Below are 26,220 nucleotides of genomic sequence, written 5' to 3' on the forward strand. Positions count from 1 at the left end.
CCAACTACATAGCCAAGAAATGAGGAGGAAGCATTCTTATGATTCGTGATTTCAACATTCTTCTTGGTATAGCACTATAACCATTTATATAATTACAGTGGTATAAGTGGCTCTTTGCCTTTTTCCACATCATTCCGCAGCTTATACTGTCTGCAAAAGTACTTGGAAAGTATTTAAGCTAGAATACATCTGATGAGGTCCATGGCAATATTTCTAAGATATTAATCCTTCAGTGTGCTGGCTGCTAGTTTTTTTTGAAAATGTCTGAAACTGAAATCTTCCCCAAGCCTAGAAAACAAGGAAGATGTCAAATTTAAACACGCAATAAACTGCTTTGCAATAAAATCTTGTGTTCAACCTTTTGGGGAAGTCATGTACTCTTTTGAGAAACTGATGAAAGGAATCCAGCTAGGAATCCAGTTCAGCCTGAAATATGTCCATCACTTTTTTACTTGTCTGCCCCTTTCTTACTGCTGTGTAAGATGTTGGACTCTTATGTACCATTTGTAGCAGCTCTTTGATATGACCTGACATAATATATTGATCTAGTGTTACTGAATGAGTGCGTCCAGGGAGGTCAACACAGAATTGTTTTGCTGTTTTCTGTGACGTGGGACAAAGTTCGGCGCAACTCTGCATGTACTGTATGTGATTGGAAAAGGATATTCTTTACTTTCAAGTAATAGGTTGACCGCATAGCTTTGCACAAAGCAATGTGTAGAACCGCAGTGTCCCAGTCTGCTACTAGTAAATCTTAGCTGCATATGATGTTATCACAGCAACTATTTCTTCTATACTTACCAAAGGTATGTCATTTCTTTTCTCAGGAGTGCATTATTGATGAGGACTGTGAGACAGGAAAATACTGTGAATTCTCTGGCTTGGAGTACCGGTGTCATGTTTGCAAAACTCAACACACAGTGAGCATCGCATCCCCCTTCCCCCCATCTAGCTCTTCTTAACGTGGCAGGCAGGCTGAAGTTATATAATGGAACTATGTTGATTGTGTGATGCCTAGGTAATGTGAATAATAGGGACTGGTAGAGTACAGGCCCTATTTATTTTAAGTACAAGAAAACCAGAGTGAAGGTGGTAAAGTATTGATGAAATGCCTGCTGAACTCTCAACTTAAATTGGAAACATATGGTTTTAATTGTTTATATGTGAGCCTTAAATGTAATGACAGGAAATACCCTGTTCAGCATGGTGGAAAACATAACCGGATTTTTCACAGGAACAGGATTCTACATTTAAGTCCAACCTTTAAACTAATAGCCAAAATAGGTTTATTCAGATAAACTATAATAGGGTACTTTACAAAGGTGTCCTTTATCCTCTTTACTTTTGGATTTTTTTGAACCCTAGCTTGTGCCATTGGTCTACACCAGCTTCCAGAAAGTATTCAAGAACCGTCCCACATAGAGCACATTACAGTAATCCAAACTTAGCTACATTTTGATCAGGAGCAAGTCACCCCACTATAACTGTTTTTTCTTTGTGGTTTGTGTTGGTGTGTTTCTTAGGCAATGCGACATGTTTTTATTTTAAGCTGTTACAGAATTACTGATGCAGTGATAGTGTGGCCTTTCAGAATCTAGGTCAGTGGGTCTATGAAGACGTTCATGCCCGATGCAAGTTACTGTAGCCAGGTTATATTGTCTGTATTTATGATGTTGTGTGTCCCATGATGACTAAGAACCAATTCAGCATGTGTGTGTTTATTTTTCTTTCCTAAGCAATGCTCTCGAGATGTGGAGTGTTGTGGACATCAACTCTGCGTCTGGGGTGAGTGCGTGAAAGCTGCCTCAAAAGGAGAAAATGGAACGATTTGTGAAAACCAGAAAGACTGCAATCCTGGAATGTGTTGTGCATTTTCAAAAGGTCAGCCACTACATCATTTTCTGCTGTTGTTCCTATTCTTTCCCTTGCACGAGAGGCCAAGCAAGAAACTACTTCAGTGTGTGAGCTTGCATTTCCACTGTATATTGCTCTTCACCAACCTTCAAGATCAGAGCCGTCTTTCCCATTGGTCTTAGTGGTTCGTTGCGCCAGGGCACTGGCCTCTCAGGGGCACCCTAGTGAGTGGGGGAGCTGCACGGCTTTGCCGGCAGCCTCCTCTTTCCCTGCACACACGCCAGCTGCGCCCCGCCAACTATATGGCTGGTGGCTGTGCAACTTCCTTCCCAAGCCTCTGCAGGAGGAGAGCGATCCCCGCAGAGGCTTCCCTCCCAAGCCTCTGCATCTGCTAAAGATGGCCCTGCTCCCGGTCGTTGTCCTCCTGCTTTCTGGCGAAAGGTGGTGCACAGCCTTCCTGGGCTGCCTTCTCGGGCGCCCTGACACCGGAGAGCATGTCCACCAGCACGTTTTCCTTCTTGATCGCCACCGCCACGCCACGGATCGGGGCAGTGGGGGAGGCAGAGGACGTTTTCCACTTCCACCTCCCTTGTTTTGGAGTTGGGGGGGGGCGCTGGAGGGATCTTTGCACCATGGCGCCGGATATGCTTAAGACAGCCCTGTTCAAGATGCTTTGCGCTACAATTCCCATCAGCCCCAGCCAGCATGGTCAATGGTTAGGGATGACAAGAATAATAGAATCTTAGAGTTGGAAAGGACCCAAGGGTATTCTAGTCCAGCCCCTGCAATGCAGGAATCTCAGCTAAAGCATCCATGACAGATGGCCATCCAACCTCTGCTTAAAAACCTCCATGGAAGGAGAGTCCACCTCTCGTGGGAGTCTGTTCCACTGCTGAACAGCTCTTACCCTCAGAAAGTTTTTCTGAATCTTTAGTTGGAATCTCCTTTCTTGCAACTTGAAGCCATTGGTTTGAGTCCTACCCTCCAGAGCAGGAGAAAACAAACATGCCCCTCCTCCATGTGACAGCCCTTAAGTTATTTGAAGACGGTTGTCATATCGCCTCTCAGACTCTTTTCCAGGCGCCTTCAAGCACTCCTCATAAGACTTAGTTTCCAGACCCTTGATCAACTTGTTTGCCTTCCTCTGCACATGTTCCAGCTTGTGGTGCTCAGAATTGGACACAATATTCCAAGTATGGTCTGAGTAAGGCAGAATAAAGGTAAAGGTAAAGGGACCCCTAACCATTAGGTCCAGTCGTGGCCGACTCTGGGGTTGCGGTGCTCATCTCGCTCTATAGGCCAAGGGAGCTGGCGTACAGCTTCCAGGTCATGTGGCCAGCATGACTAAGCCGCTTCTGGCAAACCAGAGCAGCACACAGAAACGCCGTTTACCTTCCCGCCGGAGTGGTACCTATTTATCTACTTGCACTTTGATGTGCTTTCGAACTGCTAGGTTGGCAGGAGCAGGGACTGAGCAACGGGAGCTCACCCCGTCACAGGGATTCGAACCGCCGACCTTCTGATCCGCAAGTCCTAGTCTCTGTGGTTTAACCCACAGCGCCACCAGTGGTACTATTACTTCCCTTGATCTGGGCACTATACTTCTGTTGATGCAGCCTAGAATAGCATTAACTTTTTTTTGCTGCTGTTGACTCATGTTAAGCTTGTGTTTCACCAAGACCCCTAGATCCTTTTCACATGTACTTCTAGTAAACCAGGTGTCCCCCATCCTATTTTTGTGCATCTGGTTCTTCCTGCCTAAGTGTAGAACCTTACATTTGTTCCTATTGAAATTCATTTTTTTAGCTTGTGCCCAGTTCTCCAATCTGTTACGGTCATTTTGAATTCCGATTCTGTTTTCTGCATCATTAGCTACCCCTCCTAGTTTGGTGCCATCTGCAAATTAGATGAGCAGCCCCTCAATTTCTTTATATAAGTCATTTCTAAAGACAACAACAAGCCCAGGACAGAACCCTGTGGCACCTCACTTGTCACCTTTTTCTAGGATGACAAGGAATCATTAATGAGTACTCTTTGGGTTTGGTCAGTCAACCAGCTACAAATCCACCTAACAGTTCTCTTTCAACTCACATTTTACCAGCTTCCTTGTGAGAACATCATGGGAGTCTTTGTCAAAAGCCTTACTGAAATAAAGATACACTATGTCCACAGCATTTCCCTGATACTCCAAGTTTGCAATTCCATTAAAAAAAAAAATCTAATCAGATTGATCTGATATGACTTATTTTTGAGGAAACCGATGCTAGGTTTAGTAATCACAGCATCCTTTTTTAAATGCTCACAGACTGACTGTTGAATGATCTGTTCTAGGACCTTCCCCAGTATCGATGTCAAGCTCACCGGTCAGTAGTTACCTGGGACTTTTCTCCCCCCTCTCCTTTTGAAGATGGGGACAACATTTGCCCACCTCCAGTCTGTAGGGACCTCACCTGTTCTCCAAGAATTCTCAAAGATAATAGACAAAGGCTCTGAAATTACATCCACAAGCTGCTTTAGTACCCTTGGCTGCAGCTCATCAGGCCCTGGAGATTTGAATTCATTTGAAGTAGCTAGGTGTTCCCTTACTACCTCTTTTCCTATATTGGGCTGCAGCTGCCTCCTACCACTTGCTTGTTCTTCATCTTACTTTGGACATAGACAAAGAGTTGTACTCCAAAACAACTGGAGCACAGCAGATTGGGGGAGGTTGGTATATATTTATGTGTAGGAGAAGTCTGTGGCAGAGAATAATCCATAAAATGCACATCTTGTATAATACAAAATTTGGCCAAATGGTAAAGCAGTGTGCTTGACAACTGAGCATGATGCTATAAAAATAGTACTTAAAAAACAACACACCTCTGGATGATTTGTGCGAGATTTCCTGTCAACTAACAGCAGTTTTCTTAATCTTGAAACTCCTTTCAGTCTACTTTGTATTTGCAAGGTGGTTGATATGGGAGGTTGTGTTTCTTGAGGCTCTGCTTTAGAGATTTTACAATGCTTTTGAGGAAAAGCTCCCATTGTCAAGAGTATGAAAATGAGAACTAGGCATTGGGAAAGTCTTCCTGAACTTAAATTGGAGAGGTAGCATAGTCCTATACACTTTCACCTCAGTCCATGTCCCTGCCCTTCCGTGATCTTGTTGGATGTCCAGAGGGCAGCTTGCTGTCTTGTGGCTTTTTTCTCATGGTCACCCAGTATGAAAGAGAAATTGTCAGAGGAAGAGATTTCCCATACAAATTATCACCATATGGTATGTTGGTAGCAAGTGTTCCCACTAGCTTTTAGTCCTCTGCCATCTGTAAAATAGGATTAGCACTGATCTCAAACAGCTCTTATGGAATGAAACAAGGTACTGTAAAGAAACAAGATAAAGGTAATTGAAGCATCTTACATAGAATAGATGCTGATAACATTGATATCTGTTAATAAGCAAATTAGCTCCCATTTCCCTAAGATGAACATATCGGTTCTTTTCAAATAATCCTAGACATCATGTTTATCTTTTTGCTCATACCTTGAGCAGGACATGCTGTGTTGAGATTACTAGCTGCTAATGGTATGCTAATGGTACTAATTTCTTCTGAGTAGAACACCACCCTTTATCACAAGAATGTGCAATAAGTGAATTTGGTTTTCAGGATGGAGATATATGCAGGCTTGTTTTAAGGCCTTGAAAGCAAGATGGTACACATATAATTAATACATGTGCTATATTGGTTAGGGTTAGGATTCCTGTGGATCTATTTGTCATTAGTAGTGTATTGTGTCCTTGTAACTTAATTAAGTGAATTAAGAAAGTTTTTCTAGGTGAACCCTTAGAATTTGTTGGAAGGAAAAGGACTGACATTGCTACGCAAACTCAGCTTGTCTTATATTTAATATTAGGCAAATTTATATGTATGTATATATTCCTTATTTTACACATTCAACCTGCACATATTCTGCATGTGAAACTGAAGAGGTCAGACGTTTTACTGGATTTTCCAATTTTTACCTACAGACCTTCTGTTCCCTGTGTGCACCCCATTGCCTGGAGAGAGAGAGCCTTGCTATGATCCCTCAAACAGGCTTCTTAACCTAATTACATGGGAGCTGGAGCCAGATGGAGCCCTCGATCGCTGCCCATGTGCACATGGATTCATTTGTCAGATGCAGAGGTAGGAAAATTGATTGTTTTTCACAGCAAGAGCAGGAGCAGATCGTGTGTGCACACCTCATTTTTCACTGATAATAAACCCATTTTCTGGACACGCGACTTCCTAGACAAGCCTTCCCTGCCTGTGGCTTTCCAGATGTTACTGGGCTTTTAACTCAGTCTCTGCCAGCATGGCCAGTTGTCAGATCTTGACAGGAGTTAGTCCAAATATATGGAGGATACCAGGCTGGGGGCTGAATGTGCACACTGCAAAAATACTTGACTGCTAATTTTTGGGGTGGACCAGGTCTCATCTTCCCAAGAAACTTAAGAATACAATCCTACTTGTTCAGGCTTAAATCAAGGGCACAAATTACTCAAGACTAACTCAAGCCTCTGTGGTTAAGTGGTTAAGTTTGTCTTCAGTTCAAGTGGAGCTAAAGAGTATTAAAAAACCGAAACCTTATTTCCATAGGACATAAATGCCATGAATATATCAGATTTGCCTTTCTTTTGACCCTAACTGAACAGTGGCAAAAGAAGGGTTATCATTTCAGAGTTCAGGGATAATGGAAAGAATTTTCAGTAGCGCTGGTCTACTTTTGGATATATCCAAAGACAGAATTGCAAACAGGACCATTGCATTTTAAGGGTACATGTTCCGGCTACTTTTAAAATGCTTCATAGCCTGAAGCAAATTACATTTTGGACTGGTTTCTCACACTTGTATGCATGCTTGCATAGGCACTTGTACAACTTATCTAATAGAAATGCACAACTTTCTCAACAGGCATAGCAGTGATTCTCTGTGTGAACTCTCTTTCAATAAGACCCAAAATGAGGAGAAGCCTTTACCAGTGGATGAAATATCACTTCTGGATTTTGTAACCTCACACATTCCTGGCGACTATGGAGAGAGATTGATTACAGAAGTACAGGAAGGTTTGGATGAAGACTTAACTGATCCAAAGAAACTGGATCTGATTTTTGGAGATGAAATGTAAAGTAGTTAAGCAAGTTAGTCACACTCACCATTCTAGCAATTTAGACAGTGTCTTGTTTGATAACTCTAAACTTGCACCTCTTTTCACTACTGGATATAAGTGCAATAATTGAGAGTATATTCTACATAGTTATCTTCTTCTGCCCTTGCATGATCAGATGAGGTTTTCTCTTTTCAAGCTCAAACCAAATTCTACACTAAAATGTCAAAAGTTGTCAATGGACACTTTTGTGAACAAGTTTGAGTTTTAAACAAGGCATGATTTGAACTTGTTGATGGATAGATTAATTTAAGTCTATTTATGATTATTGGTGGTGGTTTGAGCTCTGCATTTTATGTATATGTTGCTTGTTTTTTCAAAATTTGTCAAGAGCCTTCTTGATTTTTGGACTGGGCATTGTTTTTATTCAGTCTTTTAAAATATAACTAATGACACTGCTGTAACTGTGTATTTTTGAAAAACAGCAACTACAGGGACTTGAGGTATAAAAGATGAGAATAGTCAGTGTGGCATGTAATTTAGCAATAATTAGTAAAAAGCATCTCTAACAAAGATCTGAGTGGGGTGAAACTTTAACATCAAATGGATAGTAATCATTCCTCTAGATAGCTATTTTATCCCATTCTAGAAGCAAGTTCTAGAAGGCATGTATGTTTTATATACAATGCATATTTGCTATTGAGCACTTACAATAAAGCAGTATGGTTTGAAAAAAGGCACATGGATCCTACTATCTTCCCTAGTAATGGGCACACTCTAGTAATGAGCCCCTCTCCTAGTATTATCTATTGCAGCCCTTACCTGGTGATATGACCAATAGGCTCACCTGCTCCAGCAGTCACGCCCCTCCCGGAATAATGCTAAGAACCACCAGGTCCAAACTTCACAAGTAATTTATCCTAAACCTGTTGTGAGACCTTTTAAGCTTTAGGAAGACCCCAAAGTTGTTAAGGTTTTTCGTTACAAAAATGCCAGAAAAATGTGATTTTTCTATTGACTTGCCTAAGATCCAGGACAAAGTGCCGCCTTTCAGAAATTTCCCCCAGATGTGAATTCTGCCTTTAAAATCCTGGTAATGGCCAGGAAAATCTGGATGTCTGGCAGCCCTATTTCAAATAACATCACTACAGATAATATTTAGCACATAGTAGACTATAGGTGGAACTCTTGCATTTGGAGGCTAGAGTGGAAACAGAACCCAGCCCGCTCCAGTATGAAAGAGAAAAAGGGTAATTGACTCTGTCAAAGCTGAGTTACAAATACTGTGGCAGGTAACTTTATTCTATATTACAGCTAAGGGCAGTCTCTTCATGTTTTCTAAGGAAGGTACTGAAACCCCTTTTTTAAAAAGATGCCAAGACAGAGTGTAGCTGCCAGATAACTATCAAAATGCCAATTCAATATCTATGCAGACACCTCCAAAGTGTGTTAATTTCAAAGCAGGCATAGTCAGATAAGGGGAGTTTGCAAGAGACCATACTCTTTAAAAGCATCTGGCTGTGAGATGTAACATGTAATGGTTAACTTCTGCAGTCATTTCCCCCACATAGAATGCACCTGCATGCCTGGCAATAGCAGTCTGTCCAGTCCAGTCCAGTCCATACCCATCCCTATTTGGCTGTAAGAAAGCTACCTTCTTGAACCAAGTCCTTGCTCTCCCCTCCCCTCACTCAACTATTTAAAGATCGTAAGTCTGTTATAACACTTAAATAGCAACAGGAAGGTGGGTTTGAAATCTGATGCCCAAATTACTTGGAACATCATTTTGTTCCTTATTTGGTTCAGCCCTGCAGCCTAGCATCACCATTTTTAAAAAAGGTGATTGATCTGGCTCTTGCAGCACTCTGAATTGCAACTTGAAACCCTTGTCTCAAAACTGCATGTTGAAAGCATAGGACTGACACCAAGCTGCATGTGACTTTCTTCCATAATCTGCTGCAGGGCATTGATAATTTCTGCAGGCTGCATACTTTTAAGTAGACCTTTAGTTTGAAAGTTAAATCCAAAAAGAAAAACTTGGTATCATGAACACTAGATGAAATATTTTCAGTATTAAAAGAAGTCCAGAGAAATGTTATTAAAATAACAGAATGAACAAATGTTTTATTGGCATGTTCATTGTTGTAAACAGCATCTGGCATGGAAAAGTTTACCAAAACCTTTTATTGATATAAATTAGATGGTATTTCTGAAAAAAAGGACAACCTTCTATAGAATTGTTTGTAATTGATCTGAAGAACCTAGCAAAGCAAAATCTTACTTGTCTAAGCTTTGCAAATGAAATCATATTTACTGCATCAATCTGTACCACTCCTGAACTACTGGATAATTTATACTGGGAGATGTCCAACTTTTTAAAAAGCTACATATAAAAACTATGATCAACTCCAAAGAAAAATAAAGTATGACTTGTAATGGTGCTAGAAGATCCAAACCTGTAAGAGCTCAAAAACAAAAATGTACAAAAATAAGTAGCTGACCCAAAAACCCACCCCCAAAAACTCAGTAACAAGGGAAAATTACAAATCTAAGTACCCAGCATTTGCCAAACACAAAATGAATACAAATTTAAATAGGCAGCTATACTTTTAAATGTATACAGTGAATATTGATATGTGAAGAGAAATACCATAGTAAGCAGCTGAAATGTAGTTCTGCTAACTCAGGACAGAGTTTTATTTACACACTGAATGGAACAGTGAAGTCACCTGTTATAATCAAACCTAAATAAAAATTGGTTACAACACTGCTCCAAAATGAAACACCATCTGCTGGTAATGGTAACTTCTGCTAAAAAATACATTTATTTATTCTTTTTACTTCAGAGATGTCCTGCTTTGTAGAAGAGAAATCTTAACAAGATTCAGATAAAAATGTTAACTTTTAAGGGTTGGATTCTGCCAATTCCATCACATTTCCACTCTTGAGCTTTTCAAAAAGCCACTGTCACATTTACTTCAGAAATCTTCAATGAGGTAATGTGTGCATCAGTGAAACAAAACAGAAAAGAATTCATTCATGGCCTTTGCACAGCTTTTATTATCAAGCTATGAATATCCTGTTTGAGGCTATTTTACTAGCTACTGCTATGTGCACATGGTCGATTTGCTCATTACCCCTCCCCGCCCCATTTTTTGTTTCGTTTTGTTTATTTGCACATCCCTTTTATCTTTACAGTACATTTGACTATAGTGCACAACATGATTCCAAATCAAAAAGTGACCTGACTGGGCACTGAGCTTGATTGGGCTGCAGTTTTACCAATCAGTGCTGGTGTCTTTACACCTAATGTCCTGCCATAACGGCACTACACAGTAGTAGTGTACCTCTCACATGTAACAAAAAATTCCCCAGGGAAAATGCTGAAATATCAGTCTTGAGTCAAATCTTTATTTGGTGCTCCATCCAGATATATTTTTAATGCTTTTTCTTTACGGGGGGAGTAGGTCACACGGTGTCCAGTTTTCTGAAGTCTGCTGCTTTCTTTTTTCATTAACTCATTTCTCTGCTCTTCCGTCAATTCCACCACTTCTTCAGTTTTATCCCTTTTATAGAAATACAACAATTTTAAATTCCATAATAATGCACCTTAAATAAATAGGGCTTGCTCATTTTTAATCTAAGGCATAGTCAATAGATTTTTTAAAAAATTCTTTGCATAATGCTAGGCACATCATGGTAGTAGATGCATGCTAAAGACAGTTTTTCTCCAAGTGGTCCCCCTGAAGCAATAGTCCTATCCCAAATCCATAAGTAAGGGGTACTGCTAGGCTGGAGGCAAAATTAGGGAGTCTGAAAAGAATATTGCATTTTGAAAACAGGGTGTCACCAATACTTCATCAACCCTAGACTCTGAAAGTATACGGTAAGCAATTTGAGAATCAACTTTGACATTGCTCTGAATAGATATAGATATCTGAAGTGAGAGCCAATTTTTGGACCAGATACACTGTTGAATTGGTGAGGAAAAGACCTAGTTGTCCGTACTTCACTGGTGGTATGTGAACGGGCATAACTGCAAAGAGCTGCATACTCTGTCACTTGTGTCTTTTAGTTACCACAGTAGTTGCACATACAATACTTGAACAGTGGCAACGGTGCACAAAAAGTGTTTTAACACAATACTTAGTTGGAAGTCTGGTGGTGGGCACAGCAGATCTGAGGACACTTGTATGGTGCCTAATGTGCTAGCTTCCCCACAGACAGCAACATCTGGAAAGCAGGGTTAAGAACACACCGAAGTTTAATTTAATCAGAGTTGGCAGGATCACCAGACTTGGGCAGGCTGACTGCAAGGAGTGCCTGTGCACAATCCACTGACCATTCCTGCCCCACTGGGTTTTTTTTTTGGGGGGGGGAGAATTGCAGCCTCAACTTTGTTATTGGTTTAGTACCAAACAATTACTATGTTTTTCAATGTATTTAAAAAACAACAACAGAAAGGCATACCTATAAAAAATCACTGCTCCATCATCACAGATGTAGAGAGGCCATACATTCAGTGTTGAAACCTTAGGATTCCAATCCAAATCCTGATGTATTTCTAAAATTGAGATCTCACATGGAAATGTTCCTCTGCCCTGGAAAGAACAAAGCACCTTAGCAAAAAGAACATCTATACACCAAGAAGATGTTGGGAAACTGCCAGGGAGATATTGTCCATCATGGCCCCACGCTTCCCAAGCTTGTTGGTTTGTGGGGAGTGTACCCACATGTCAGAACCATACTATACATGGGCAACTGCAGATACAGTAAGACCATCAGTGAAAGCACTCATCATCCAGACCCCTGCTCGCCATTTACTCTCCTCCCCACAACAGAGGATTTAGCATATCGTCCACTATGGTATGAGTACAGAGACGCTTGTGTCAAACAGCTAGTGCATAGGAATGGGCTTTCATGTTAAAAGCTAAAAAAACACTGCAGGATTAAGAGAAAAATAAAATTCTCACCTTTGCAAACTCAATGTTTTCTAAAAGGATTCCACTTATTTCACTAAGCTGTAAAAAAAAAAATCAGTGCCAGATTTATTTCATGAAGAGATAAATAGAAGATAAAGTAGCAGATTTGTTATCACAAATTGCATTTATGTTTTATTTAAAATATTTCTAAATGTTCCTTGAATATAGTATACAATAAGACATTAAATTACTCCACTTACAAATAAAATACAATATTCATTATGCAATTTATACAGAGGCAACAAAATAATATAAAAACTAAAAAGAAGATTGAGGCAACATAACCCTTCATAAATGGCAGGGCTGAGAAAAATGTCTTAAGCATGTCTGCCACTGCAAAAAGAATTTTTTCCTTAGTACATACATACAAAACTCTGCCAAGGACTCAAGAGAAAGGCCCCAAACATCTTAAGGATATAGGCAGGATGGCGTGACAGGAGACATTTCAGACCAAAATTGCTTAGAGCTTTAAAATACTTGGACTTGGAAATGAACAGGCAGCAAGTACTGTACTAACAGAAGTTTCCTTGTCATCTTCAAGGGCAGCCCCACATATAACCCATTACAGTAATCCAACTGGAGGGCTACCAAATCATGGATCACTGTGGCCAAGCTATTTCCAAGGCTAGTTGAAGCCTCCAGCTAGCTGAATCTAGAAGAAGCTACTTCTTGCTACCAGGGACATCAGGGCTTCAAGTGTCAAGACTTGACATAACAATCAGCACAAAATCCTAAGAAGTGCAGCTTTTCACATATTGAATGTCATTTGTAAATACCAAACAAAACCTCTGTTGGCAAACTGCAAGTATGATCTTTACATGGATATGTGACCTTCTCAACCCCCATCAACATAACTAACCACCATCAGCATGTGTCTTGTCTGGATTAAGCCTCAGTTTGTTGAATGAGTTCCATGGTGGGGAAGAACAGAGGTCACCATCACATAGGATGGATATGGAAAGATGTACAGCTCCATAGTTAATTTTCCCTCCAGTTGGGGTTAATCAGTTAACTACAGAAGGGGCAGGGAACTCAGAACCGGGGGCCAAATATGACAATCCAGGCCTCTCTATTCAGCCCTTGGGACTTTTCCTAGGTCACATCCTTCCCCCCCGCCCCGTCCACATCCCTCACTCATCTTGCTCTTCCAAGTGCTCTTTTCTGGCTACAATGTATCCTTAGACTGATCACTCTTGATTGTTTGAAATGGAAGACAGCAAGAAGTGTGTGCATATAGAAACCTCTGACCTCTGTATGGCTGAAAAGTTTAGAGTCACATACATTCTTCTGCCCACTTTTGCCTCTGACCTCCATCTACCACTGGCATGCAATCCTTAGAAGTTGCTCATAAATAAATGCGACGACTCTTGAGTTGAAAAATGTGTTTTGGTGTCAATAGGAGAGGCAAAGAGAACAAAAGCTGCCCTGACCACAATTAGCAGGTAGGGTGTTGGATGACTCTTCCCCCACCGCCCACCGCCCTCCATAGGACTGCTCTGTAATTTACCTTTTCTTTTAATTCATCAACACTGCTGCTCTCCAAAACTACTTCCTGAAATGGATCCAGCTTCATCTCTGATGGCCTCCACCTTCTTGACAGAACAGCAAGCTGTGACATAGATTTCATTTTTTCTGCTCCTGAAGAAGATTTGATAAACTTATTAGCTGAGATGACAAAGTTAATGTGTTTAATCGGAGAAAAATCATTATTGATGTTTATTAAGAATTGGAAATACAAGGACTTTTTGCATAAGAGAAAATGAACTTGCAATATCTGGATTTGAAGATTGAAAAAAATGGCTTATAGAAAATAGAATAATTAGATGTTAATGGCATACTATATTTAGCTGAAAAACAGAGAAGCAGAAATATTTTTATCTTTTTTCATTTTCTCTTTTGTCTCCCCACCCCCTCTTGCCTTTCCATCTTTTTGCTTCTGTTCCTTTTTAGATTAGATTTTAAAACTATTTCTTTTATTGTGATGTATTATAAAAATATACTTTGTACAGGGTATGAACTTTTGTATAAGCGTCACTAAAAATAGACATTAATTTTTAAAAGAAAATATTTGAGATAATGTAAAGACTTTGAGCAAATAGTTCCACAGATACAGAATTAAATATTATGTGTAGTCTCAATAAAAAACTATTTGCAGAACAGATATTCACAAATTCATTAAAGATACCCATGAATAACATTTATAGGTTTTAAATCTAGTTTCTAATTTGAACTTCTTTCCTGCATATGAATCTCTCAAAACTGATTATGCTAAGACATCTCACTCACACAGTCAAGAAATTTAATACAGCTCCTGCCACTCATTTGTCCCTTTTGAATTACTATAACACATCAATACACATTGGTTGCACTTTGTCTCACTAAAATGTGTTTTTAAAAAACCGATAATTTTCTGATAATATAGCTAGCTAATTCTGGTACAATTAAAAGGCTTCCAACAGTTTAAGCTAAAGAGTTTTTACTGTGCAATCTTATTACCATCAAGTATTTCTAGGAAAACCTCCCAGTTACTTGAAATATTAATGTCTTCTTCATAAACATGATAATCCAGAAACACAGTTCCTGGATTTTTCCAGGTCTTCTTTCTCAGGCGAAATCTACAGGAAAAAGATTTGCAGAAATGTTAGCATATGTCCATAAACAAAATCATTATCAAGATTAAGGCCACAATATTTAATCTGAATGCCTTGTTTACATTAGGGAAAGGTCATGTGTTCTACTACAAGCACTTAGCCAATTTGAGCTAAGAGGGCTAATACAACTTTTCAATATCCATATGGAATCCTTTGTTTTTTAAGATGTTTGAACTTGCAGAAATGGAGCAAAGTTTTTGTTCCATGAGAAACAATATAAAGTCTGATGCAAAGACAGATATTGTGTGATACATTGTGCTAAGTGTCCATGACAACACTGAACAAGCAAACTAGGTTTCCCATGTCACACTATATTTGCTCAAGATTTAATTTTAAAACACGTAATTTAAAAAAGTAGCATTTCCCCATACTTTTTGCTTTAAATGGCAAAAATCAACGGTACCCCATTTTTGTGAGCATCTTGAGTTCAGGCTTTAGGCACCTCACATAAACTTCACTGTAGTGTAATTTACCTGTCAATAGTCAGATCTAGTCCACACTGTTCCCTGAGCTGAGGAAGTAGCTCCTCTTTTGACTGCCGCACAGTCATTCCTTTAGCAAAAACAGAATCTAGAAGAAACTTGCAGGGCTGCAAAAACAAATGTAAAATTATTAAGCTTATTAGAGAAATCACTCTCTGACACACTCATAAAAGGTGAAGTTATAAAATACAGGGCTGCTGCCATAGCCTCCATAGCATTGAAAAAAATACCCCATGGTTTCCACACATGATCACCACCAATGTGACAAAGACTATTTAGGATTTCTGTTTATAAGGTATGCAGAACTCAGTAATAAAGCAATGCAATTTTTAAAAAGTTTGTTGTTATGTGTCATGTCCATTTAATGATTAAGGAAAATACATGTCACTGTCTTGTGTTGTATGAAGTCAACATCAATGATTTAACCAATTATTGTTAGTAATGGGGAAACAACACTAGACTAGTTTATTTTATGTATTTCCTCATGCTCATATTCAACCATTCCTTCCATGGGTGCAGGGAGTAGCTAGGAAACAAATCTTGAGCGCTGGTTCATACATCACAGTAATCCAAGGCTCATATGGTTTTTTGTTCCCAATTCAAGGATGAGTGGAGCAAAGAAGAGCAATTCAGCAGCATGCAATAGTAAGCCATGGTTTTTGGTTCACCATGACATGTGAGCACAGTCAGAGGCTAATTAGAATGATAATGACACTTACAGTGGTGCCCTGCAAGACGAATGCCACGCAAGACGGAAAACCCGCTAGACGAAAGGGTTTTCCGTTTTGGAGGTGCTTCGCAAAACGAATTTCCTATGGGCTTGCTTCGCAAGACGAAAATGTCTTGCGAGTTCCTGCGGGTTTTTCCCCTCCCCCCCCTTTTTCCCAAGCCGCTAAGCCGCTTATCAGCTGATCCTAAGCCGCTAAACCACTTATCAGCTGATCCGCTAAGCCCGCTAAGCTGCTAATAGCGCTAATCCGCTAATGGGCTTGCTTCGCAAGACGAAAAAACCGCAACACGAAGAGACTCGCGGAACGGATTTTTTTCATCTTGCGAGGCACCACTGTAATAGAAATGAATTACTTTTAATGTGCTAAATCGCATGCAATAATGCATTCCACTGAATTTGTGCTTCTATAATCTGCACCTTCTATGTGGCAACTAAGTGACAACAGATTCATGCCACAATTTATATGTTAAATGCACAAGTTTTCCCAGAGATAATTTCTGGTTTTTGTCACAGTGGCTCCCATAAAATGATGATGCACATACTCAAATAATTAAACTGTAAATGGTCCAACTTTCAGATGACAAGCTAGCCCAAACACAAGAGTTTTCAAGCTTTACTTACCTCTGGATCATTTACCAAGAGCTGATAAACCTTGACTCTGTATTCACCTTTCTTCAATGCTCTCCCAAGCCGAATTGTTATCTTTTAAATTAGGGGTGGGGGAAATAGAAACAAGATTAGATGTTAGCTGTCTCTTATCATCAACATGGAATATAGTCAATACCAGGCGTGTCAAGTGGTGGGGGCTGTGGAGTCTTCAGCCCCTCCCCCAATTTTTCAAGAAAGGGCCTGGGCTCCCCCAAAATCCTGTGACCCGCTCCACCTCCTTGCTGATGTTGCACGGGCAAGAGGAGGCCAAGTGTGGAGCCCGGCGGCTGCACTTTGCTGGCTCCTCCCCGCCCGATATTGTGCGGGGAGGAGGCCAAGCGCAGAGCACACAATGTGGGGGTCAAGTCGACGCCCTTAAGTCAATACAGCAAGAATCATAACCACCAGAAGGCCCACAGATTTTTGTTATTTTGATATTACAGGCATGAGGGAATGGTTGTCCCACAAAATTTAGAGTCTCAGATTTTAGGAGGGTGAAGGAAGGTGTGGCAAGAAACTTTAAAAAGGGTGTTCAACAGACTCAAGTCAGGGATATTTTTTTTTTAATGTGGAATATACTATTTGGGTTAGATGACCCCTCCAAGTCATCTAGCTACAAGTAAGGTGAAGAGAAAATACAGTTTCAATTATGAAATATATATATTTAACAAAGTTTCATAAATTACCCTAGTTGTAGAATGTGGTTTTTCCTATGTAGCTACTAAGTCCCTATATTGCAACACAGAGACAAATGCTTTGCCTGCAAAATATCTGAATAATCCCCATATTCTGGACCTTATTACATGTATTTCAGTATTTAACAGCAGATTTTGCTAACCTTGTTGTCATCTGAGAAGGATGAAAGAGTCTCATTCAGCCGAACACTCTCAAACTCTTGATTGCTGGCATAAACTCGAAAGACCTTAAACTGAGAGGATGGAACGCCAACAAAAGGCTCCAAGTGTTGTTTGAAGGCAGAGAGCGTAATTCTTTTATCAACATGAATCAACAGCCCTAAAGCAAAAAAGAAAGAAATAAACAAACAAACCCAATGAAATTCTTTGTGCATAATGTATACTTGCTAATATCTACTATGCTACTCCTGTAATGTAGCAGTGTCAAGTGAATCATCTTCAAGTGCTCTCCACTAAGTGCAGACTGTGAACCCCAGTTCAGCAACAAGTATAATGGAATGGATGTTCATATCTGCTTTGCTAACCCTACCCCCATTCACTATCAGAAAACAAAAAACAAACAAAGCCTGACACTTTTCTTTTTGACAGAAGTAGATAAACTTTATAGGCATAGTTGCCCTTTCAAAATGAATAATGTTTGCCAAATTACAGGCACACAGGTCCAAGAGTTTGGGGAGGATGTCATCCCCTCCTCCCAAAAAGGAACATTCTCTAACTTTCCCCCTTTTTTGTCACGCAGAAGAGGCACGGCATATTTGCAGCATTTCCTGTCAACTACAAAATGGTACCTACCATTTTCACTCAAATGCAAATACTCTGCCAAAATATGAAGATTAAACATGCAGGTTCCCAATAAAATATTGGGCAGTAGAGAATTCTCCACACCTCATCCTTTTATGTTCTCCAAAGGGCAATATCCAGCAGTGTCAGCACAACAGATTTTCACTTGCAAAGTGGGGTCTCCATATCCTGCAGCTCTCTGCAGACCTCCAAAATCTGCTCTAGAGGATTGAGGGACCAGACCAGGGGTAGACAACCTAAGGCCCGGGGGCCGGATGCGGTCCAATTGCCTTCTAAATCTGACCCGCGGAAGATTCGGGAATCCATGTTTTTACACAAGTAGAATGTGTGCTTTTATTTAAAACGTATCTCTGAGTTATTTGTGGAGCTGGCCTGGTGTTTGTACATGAGTAGAATGTGTGCTTTTATTTAAAATGCATCTCTGGGTTATTTGTGGGGCATAGGAATTCGTTCATTTCCCCCCCCCCCCCCTGCAAAATACAGTCCGGCCCCCCACAAGGTCTGAGGGACAGTGGTCTGCTGAAAAAGTTTGCTGACCCCTGGACCAGATCCTCCAAATTAAGTTACAGGGATGCAGCGGACTGTACAGTATATAAGAGGAAAGGAAAGATCTGTTACATCTGGTGAGCCAAAGTTGGATATCACTCTTGAGTATCTAGGAGCATCTTTCTCCATTTTGTAAATACGTGTGTGGGTAAATTTACAAATTTTGTTGAAAGGATGCATGCAAATGTAAAATAATAAAAATGTACATTTCAAAACATATGTTTTGCCTTTCATACATACATTTTTGCCCCTCTCCTGAACCTTCTTCTGCAACGTAGGGCTCCGCTTTGAAATACATATATTGTGCTTCTCCCCTGCTCTTCCCACTTTCATCATATTCACTGTCGGTTCCAGAATCCTCTTCAGCTGTATCCCATGTTTCTTTTTTCCCTTCGTTGGCTTTGGATCTCCGACTGCTTGTTATGCTGTGTGAGTCAAGTCCATTGGCCAAGGGTATAGCAGCACTGTCTACATTGCACAATGTGTCACTACTGTGACTGGAACTAAGAATATCACTGTCCACCGAACTTGTACTCCTGTCATTATTCACATCAGAATCTGATCGCTCCTCTGACTGGAAATTATCTGGATCAGAAACCTGTATTTGGTTTTCAAGTTCTCGGTTTTCTGCTGATACTGATGAGTCTACCTCATTTGAAGGAGATTCAATGTTTTCAAAGTCACTTGCCTCTGTGCTCTTGCTACTGTCTCCATTATCCCCTTCTTGCTGCTGCTGCTGTAGAGAAAAGGTTTTAAGTTTCTCAGTGCTTTCTTCTAGGATAGCTTCTACTGATTTCATATTACCTAGAGGTCCTTTCACTCTTTCACATATTTCATCTAGATTTCCAGAGTCTCCACTGGCTTTCTGTAAAACTGTTCGCCTGAACTGTGATCCAGGAGATTGTTCTGGTAATGAAACGTACAGTCTGATTGTATTTGCATGCCGATCTAGGAGTTTCCATAACTGTGAATCTGTAAATGCCAGTTGTCGATCCTGAGACTCTGAACTTTCAATAAATACCTAAAATAAAGAGATGAAATGAAGAAGAAAAATTCTGTTTCATAAGAAATTTATGTATAGAGCACTCAGATATGGAAATACACAAAGGATGCATCTGTCAATTAAGTTATTCTTACAGGACAGGTCTATGGTCTTAGCCAATACTGCTGAAATCTAGACAATGGTTATTCTTTGGAAGCCACCCCATCTCATTTTGTTTTCATATGCCATTTGAGATATAGGATTTTAAAAAACACATGTTGACATACAGTGGATTTAAGAAACAACATTAGCACTTCCCAAGACAAAACTAATTTAACATAACATCTTACTTTATTGCTCCTAAAAAAGCCTTCAGCTTTAAGTGTTTTGTTAGCCACACCGAGGAGACGCAAATCATTGTAGCAACGTTCCAGCACAACCCGCATTGTTTCAGCTGGCAAATGTACAGTCTAAGGAGGCCAAAAGAAATAAGATACTGTTAATCGTTTTTTGCAAGCTGACTATAAAAAGATAATCTGCATATAATTTCTTTTCAGGGTACATTTTATACAATATAGATATTGCTGTATCTTTGTTGTTGTTGTTTAGTCGTTTAGTCATGTCCGACTCTTTGTGACCCCATGGACCAAAGCACACTATATCTTTATAAAACACAAATGCCATGCAAGAGTGAATATTGCAATAACACAAGATGATGCAATTGATTTACCTTTGAAATGAGATGCTTAAATTCCGTAACTGTCTGGTTCAAATAAGCACGGACACTAATTGGAGGAACCACAGTTTCTTGCTTTAGGTCAACAACATGAACTTTTACCATGACTTCTATCAAAATAAGAAAATAAATTATCACACATGAAGACACATTACATGAAAAGAAGAAAGGTCATCATTTCAACAGCTGCAGCCATTTAGTAGATAAATTAATATCTCTTCAGAGAAAGCACATAGCATAATTGTATAAAATGATTTCAGAAGACTGATTCAAAGATCCCTCAGTTTAGCTGAATTAAGCATGTTTATTGAAGGAATTAAAGATACACAGGGAATCTTTAAGAAATATTACTTACCACCAGGTTTGTAACACTGGAAAGCTTGGTCAGGTCGCCTTGTTTCCAGGAGTAGATCAAACATGTATGTTGATTTAACACCTCCAAGCAAGATTCCCATTGGAGTGTCCTCTTCTCCTTCATATGATCGCTCCAAATAGTCGTGGAACTCATCATATTTAACAAGACGGCAGCAATCCAGGGGAACCGCTTCTTCTAAATCCATTATCTAAATGCAAAGATGAAGAATAATTCCTTGAAATTCTGCTTGCTAATTCTGAGCAAGCATTCAGTCAAAACGGGAGTAAAAGGGAACTATTATTTCAAGTTTTACAATTTGATCAACTGGTTCTAGCCACCTTGAGTTTAAGAAAATATGAGAAATAAATATAACGTTAAGAGGTGTTTGCATGCTCGGTCTAGACATGTCAAGATTCCCCTCAGCCCTACTAAAAAGTGGACCAGGAAAATTCTACTTTCAGTATTGTTACTGTGTAATAAAGATTGAGCTAATTAGTTAAGGTTTACCATGAATACATGGATTTATACCCAGTGTATAAATTACAATCTGAAATACATTATACTGCACCTTATAGGCTATCTCGACAGCTTCCTTCAGAGTCTTGTCCTTGTGAACTTCTAGTTTATTCTCCATCATTATTTGTTTCACAGGGTGCAAACAGAACAATTTTATCTGTATAGTCATAAACAAAAGGATCAAGTCAAATAGATTTGAATACATTTGATAGGTATGATCTATGAAATTATAAAAATGCAGTAGTAGTATCTAGCAATGTTTAGAGAAATATGCTCTATGCACAACCATTTTGAGCAGAAGGTGGGTTCACAAAGGGAAAATGGGGGGAGTTGAAGAAAAGCATGCAGGCATATAGCTTGTTCTTAGCCTAATAAAACTACGGGTTACTAGAACTCTTAACTGGGCAATTGTCAGACAAGGCAATTAATGAAAATTTAGACCTACTGTACTTGGGCAAACTAGGTCCCTAAAAATCTATAGTGTAACAGTAATTTGTTAGCACAGCGTCAAGTGAGAACATGCAGACAATTCAGGTATCAATGACCTCTGATGTAACTGATCTGCATATATTACACCTCTTTTGTGGAGACAAATACTATAGGATACAGAAAGTCATCTCTTCACATTAAAAGGGAACTTCTGGTTAGAGTTAAAAACTCCCGTAACAGTGCACGTTTCTTGCAAACTGAAGAGATGCATTTATTCACACTCATGAATTCTGTAATATTTTCATGCAAATAAAAAAAATATTCATTTTGGCTCTACAAAAGAATTTCTGTGAAACTACTGGAATTTGTAGATTAATTTATTCTTCTTTAATGAAAACACACTGCTTAGTTAGAAACATGCATTCAATTTCAATGGGAATTGAAGTGGAAAAGCAGAGGAAAAAAGCACCAAGAATCTAGATCATAACCTTTTGACAACAGATTAAATAATAGCTCAACCATCCCCACAAAACCCAACTTCAAAATATTGTAAATGTACGATATATTTGGATTAGCACTAAATCCTTGCTATTTTCAACTAATGGCTGCTTATTTGCTGCAAATTTAGCTTTTCTTTGCTTGCCTTCTGCCTTAAATCTCATACAATGAGTTAACAAGGCTATTGAGAGACAAATACCCACCTTTCTTTCTCTCCATTAACAGTTGGTATTGTTCTAGATCTCCATTTTTCCAAAGAAAATTATTGCTGCCTATCAACTATATGATACCTATTTTATATTGTAAACTGCCCTGTGATTCTCAGATGAAGGGCGGTATAGAAATTTAACTAATACAGAAATAATACTTAATATTCCTCTCTAACTTAATCATCTTTATAGTTTAAAAGAAGAAAATCACAGGAGCTGATGGGAGTAGCAGCCCAACAACATCTGAAGAGCCCTAGGTTGGTGATGGCTGTCTTAATTTGGGATTGAGTCTTGACTGATTTCCATGCACAATCCCACCACAAATTCTATTGTGAAAGCACAAATTCTATTGAGATGAAACATGTCAGAACAAACCTTGCAAGTATTGCGCTCTATTTCACGTTGTCTTTTTTCTTGTTCTTCCAACTCCTTTTCTTTTTCTACGAGTCTTTTAATGTGCTCTGGATATTCAGTCACTTCTAGGAACTCTAACAATGCAAATAGGCAAAAGTTCAAATGAGCTACTCTTTCAGAACGTTCAGTACTTTGCTTATTCTTCATCTAAAATAGAGATCAAACCACCTTACATAACTGCTTCCAGGCAGCCTATCATATAAACAGTACTGACACATATCCTATTAGCCTTAGCAGCAGAGCTGCATCATGCGCCTTCAAGACCATCTCAAGGCCAACAGCAGAAACACCATACCTTTATATTCACTATGTAATTTTATCTGTTGTACTGTTTTAACATTTTACCACAACATGCCCTGACTTGCATTTTAAAAGTATTTGTGTAAGTGGAGACACGGGTTTTGTGAAGTTTTTGTTTTGTGTTATTTAAAAAGTACTTAGCTTGACATACAACATTTAGGAAACTTAGTAAACAAAAAAAGGAGAGGGTGTGAATTAATTTTTATTTTAAAAGGGACAGTTGTCTTTACTCACTTCTGCAGTTTTATTTGTTGTGAAATATGAAACTATATTTATGAAAACCACCACTTACTTGCATTCCTCGTTGTATCCTTCAGTCTATATATAAGCATGTATGCGTTTGTAGAGCTGTTGGGAAAATTTCAGAGTCAGTATCTATTGTGGATGTGGAAAAAACCACACCTGCACACAATATCTAAACTAAATGTGTACAAACATATCTAAGTCTTAATAACACAAACACTTTTTACAATTAGCATAGCGGAGCTCAAGACCTAGCAATAAAAAACTCCAACCTCTTTGATTAGGCTAGAGACTACCTAGGAGTGAAATCAAAGTATTTTGAGGGAGAGACGAAGATTTGTGTCTCCTCCCTCAAAATACTTTGATTTCACCCCAAGGTAGTCAACAGAACATACTGAGAAACCTTTTATCCATAACACTGAATATAATTATATTAATTCAGAAAATTCAATTGTACTATACAAGTTTTATAGTGTATTTAAACTTTCCTAACCTTGCAAAAGCACTGGAATAATATCCTCTGCTTCCAGATGTTCCGCCATAAGTTTTCTTAATGTCTTCATGAGTTATCTAGGGGAAAAGATGGCACATAATTTTCCTTGTTAATTACTTCATCAGCTACAGTAGCATATCTAAGCTGCAATATTAATTATGGACTACACTACAGAGCTGATATAAGCTATTCTCTCCACTTTAGCGCAACCCCCATCTAATGTCTCTAGACAAATGCTGCAATCTTGTGGCAAGTCCGCTCAAACCCTACCCTGCAGTATGCGGAATAAACTGCACTACAGGACTATCTTAAGGCAGTCTGCCACAGTCCTTTCCAACCTGCAATATAGAGAATTAACTGCATTTGCTTTGGAATTTGAATGGTTTTTTGAACTGCAGTCTTCATGATCCCCCTACCCCAAGCCTGTCAATATGTCCCACTAGCTTACGGGTGCTGCCATTATAGTTACATGAGAGCAGGCACTATGTCTCAGAGACTGGAAACTGAATAGAAGACAATTAACTTACCTTGCTAACATGTTGATCATTGAAGCTGTACCATTGATCATCAGTGAATGATTTTATGCATGCATAGTAATGGCCTCCAGCTGCACTTCCCGAATGGACCATGACAGAAAACAGTTCATATAATAATGAATTCTGTGAGAAGGTAGAAACAAACATATTGTTCGGAAAAAGGCTACAATTAATTTTTTTGCAGGATTATATAAAATTAAATTTTAAGATTTGTCCAAGATTGATGGTATCTTTCTTGATTATAGCAACCATGCACTAAAAGGTTAGTACCAATACTTCAAATTTATTCCTTAGTAGCTACCACACCATTAAGTAACTCCTTTCAATGTTTAACCAACATCTATGAGTATCTAACAGAATACTTCTGGAACAGCGCATTTCAAAAAATTGTAGAAAATTTTCATATTATGACCCTGTCCTCCAACATAGTTATAATACCATCTAAAAACATTTTAACCATTTCTCTTCCTTCACCAATTTATTAGTATAGTAAACAGCATTGGATTGTGGTACTGACGCTGAAGACAGCTTATGAACCATTTCTAGTATTTCACACACTTTATTCCAGCCAGTTGTACACCAAGTTTTCTGGACAGCAGCTAGTTTTTATATTGATGTAGGAAGTGGCGGAGCTTCATGCTCCGGCACTGGGGGGGGGGGCAGAGAGCAGGCTGGGGTGGGGCTGGTGCGCATCCTGGGGGCGTGGCGCCCAGCGTGGGGGGCAGCTGTGATGACACCCCACCGGGATCGTGCTGCTGGGGGTGGTGCGCTCCCCCCGCACTCCTCTTCCTCTGCCAGTGGATGTAGGGAAGCAGCCCCATCCTCATAGCAAACCAGTAACCTTTAGCCAATACTGCTGGTTCCTCCTCCTTGCACTCACTATATGAAACAACTAACGGTCACATCTGTGGGAAGGAATTTTCCTAGATTGGGTAATGACTTTGCTATCTCCACATTATGTATATCATGTTTTTATGTAGATATCATGAAGATTAGTGCTGCCTTCTGATCCAAGCCCTACAATTTTGATTTGATCATACATTTTATTCTACAAACATTAGGCAGTCATGAAGCCGTAGTCATGTTTTCCTTCAGCATTTTCAACATCTGACAGGTCAGTTTTACACTGTAAGCTTGTGAAGGGATTTGGTGTAAACAAAAATATCGAGTTTCAATCAAAGGAAGCAATAGTCCCGCTCTATTCTGCCTCGGTCAGACCACACCAGGAGTACTGTGTACTGGGCACAATTTAAGAAGGACATTGACAAGCTGGAATGTGTGCAAATGAGGGCAACCAAGATAATCAAGGGACTGGAAACCAAGACTTATGAGGAAAAGTTGAGGGAATTGGGTATGTTTAACCTGCTAAAGAGGAGACTGAGAGGAGATATGATAGCAATCTTCAAATATCTAAAGGCTGTCACATGGAGGATGAAGCTCCTCTTCCAGAGGCTGGGACCCAAACCAATGGATTCAAGTGACAATAAAGGAGATTCCTACTAAACATCAGAAGAACTTCCGACAGTAAGAACTGTTCAGCAGTGGAAGAGACTCTCATGGGAGGTGGTAGCCTCTTCTTTCTTGGAAGTTTTTAACCAGAGGTTGGATGATCTAGTCAAGATTCCTCTACAATTCTAAATTCTGGAATATGTATTATTCATTGATAGCATAACAGAACTCTCTCAATAAGGCATACATTTTAAAAACATGATCAATTATTGGGTGGAGCAAATCACACATAGCCATTTTTACAAGGTACCTTTTCACTGGCAGCTTTTGAAATCCTTTCAGCAGCACTATTGCTTTCCAGACATATTCCTTCATCAACCCCATCATCATTTGAAAAATCATTGCTCATCTGATCACTATGACAACTCCCTTCATTCTCTGCGCCACTGTCAGTGCAGCTTTCTGTTTGAGGAGACTTCTTAAAAATAAGTAACCAGAAGCAGTTTAGAAAATATTAAAGACCTATACATCTGATGAACTTAGTATG

At 39.4% G+C, this 26,220-nt stretch overlaps 2 protein-coding genes across 12 annotated transcripts in view; one reads left to right on the forward strand and one right to left on the reverse strand.

Annotated features, from left to right (window-relative positions):
- Nucleotides 1–10,546, forward strand: part of DKK3 (dickkopf WNT signaling pathway inhibitor 3) — a 28,328-nt gene extending 17,782 nt beyond the window's left edge. For all 5 annotated transcript variants that reach the window (XM_083478612.1, XM_083478613.1, XM_083478614.1 and 2 more), the window contains exons 5-8: nt 828–920; nt 1,737–1,881; nt 5,861–6,017; nt 6,786–10,546. In XM_083478612.1, coding sequence (XP_083334738.1) covers nt 828–920; nt 1,737–1,881; nt 5,861–6,017; nt 6,786–6,999 — 609 coding nt within the window. In that variant the 3' untranslated portion in view covers nt 7,000–10,546. The remainder of the gene's footprint in view (nt 1–827; nt 921–1,736; nt 1,882–5,860; nt 6,018–6,785) is intronic.
- USP47 (ubiquitin specific peptidase 47) overlaps nt 9,077–26,220 on the reverse strand; it is a 48,232-nt gene continuing 31,088 nt past the window's right edge. For 2 of the 7 annotated variants that reach the window (XM_083476476.1, XM_083476478.1), the window contains 18 exons: nt 25,984–26,151; nt 24,216–24,347; nt 23,689–23,765; nt 23,245–23,300; nt 22,614–22,726; nt 21,155–21,259; nt 20,587–20,794; nt 20,226–20,341; nt 19,846–19,965; nt 18,754–19,534; nt 17,310–17,485; nt 16,445–16,525; nt 15,085–15,200; nt 14,457–14,575; nt 13,468–13,598; nt 11,952–11,999; nt 11,449–11,579; nt 9,077–10,544 (listed from right to left, as the gene is read on the reverse strand). In XM_083476476.1, coding sequence (XP_083332602.1) covers nt 10,370–10,544; nt 11,449–11,579; nt 11,952–11,999; nt 13,468–13,598; nt 14,457–14,575; nt 15,085–15,200; nt 16,445–16,525; nt 17,310–17,485; nt 18,754–19,534; nt 19,846–19,965; nt 20,226–20,341; nt 20,587–20,794; nt 21,155–21,259; nt 22,614–22,726; nt 23,245–23,300; nt 23,689–23,765; nt 24,216–24,347; nt 25,984–26,151 — 2,853 coding nt within the window. In that variant the 3' untranslated portion in view covers nt 9,077–10,369. Of the gene's footprint in view, nt 10,545–11,448; nt 11,641–11,721; nt 12,000–13,467; nt 13,599–14,456; nt 14,576–15,084; nt 15,808–16,157; nt 16,526–17,309; nt 17,486–18,753; nt 19,535–19,845; nt 19,966–20,225; nt 20,342–20,586; nt 20,795–21,154; nt 21,260–22,613; nt 22,727–23,244; nt 23,301–23,688; nt 23,766–24,215; nt 24,348–25,983; nt 26,152–26,220 lie in introns of those variants that run through there. The other 5 variants (XM_083476477.1, XM_083476479.1, XR_014519429.1 and 2 more) reach the window with 4 other exon arrangements.

This window comes from Podarcis liolepis (assembly GCF_965112155.1).
Source record: "Podarcis liolepis genome assembly, chromosome: 1".
NCBI classification, from domain to species: Eukaryota; Metazoa; Chordata; class Lepidosauria; order Squamata; family Lacertidae; genus Podarcis; species Podarcis liolepis.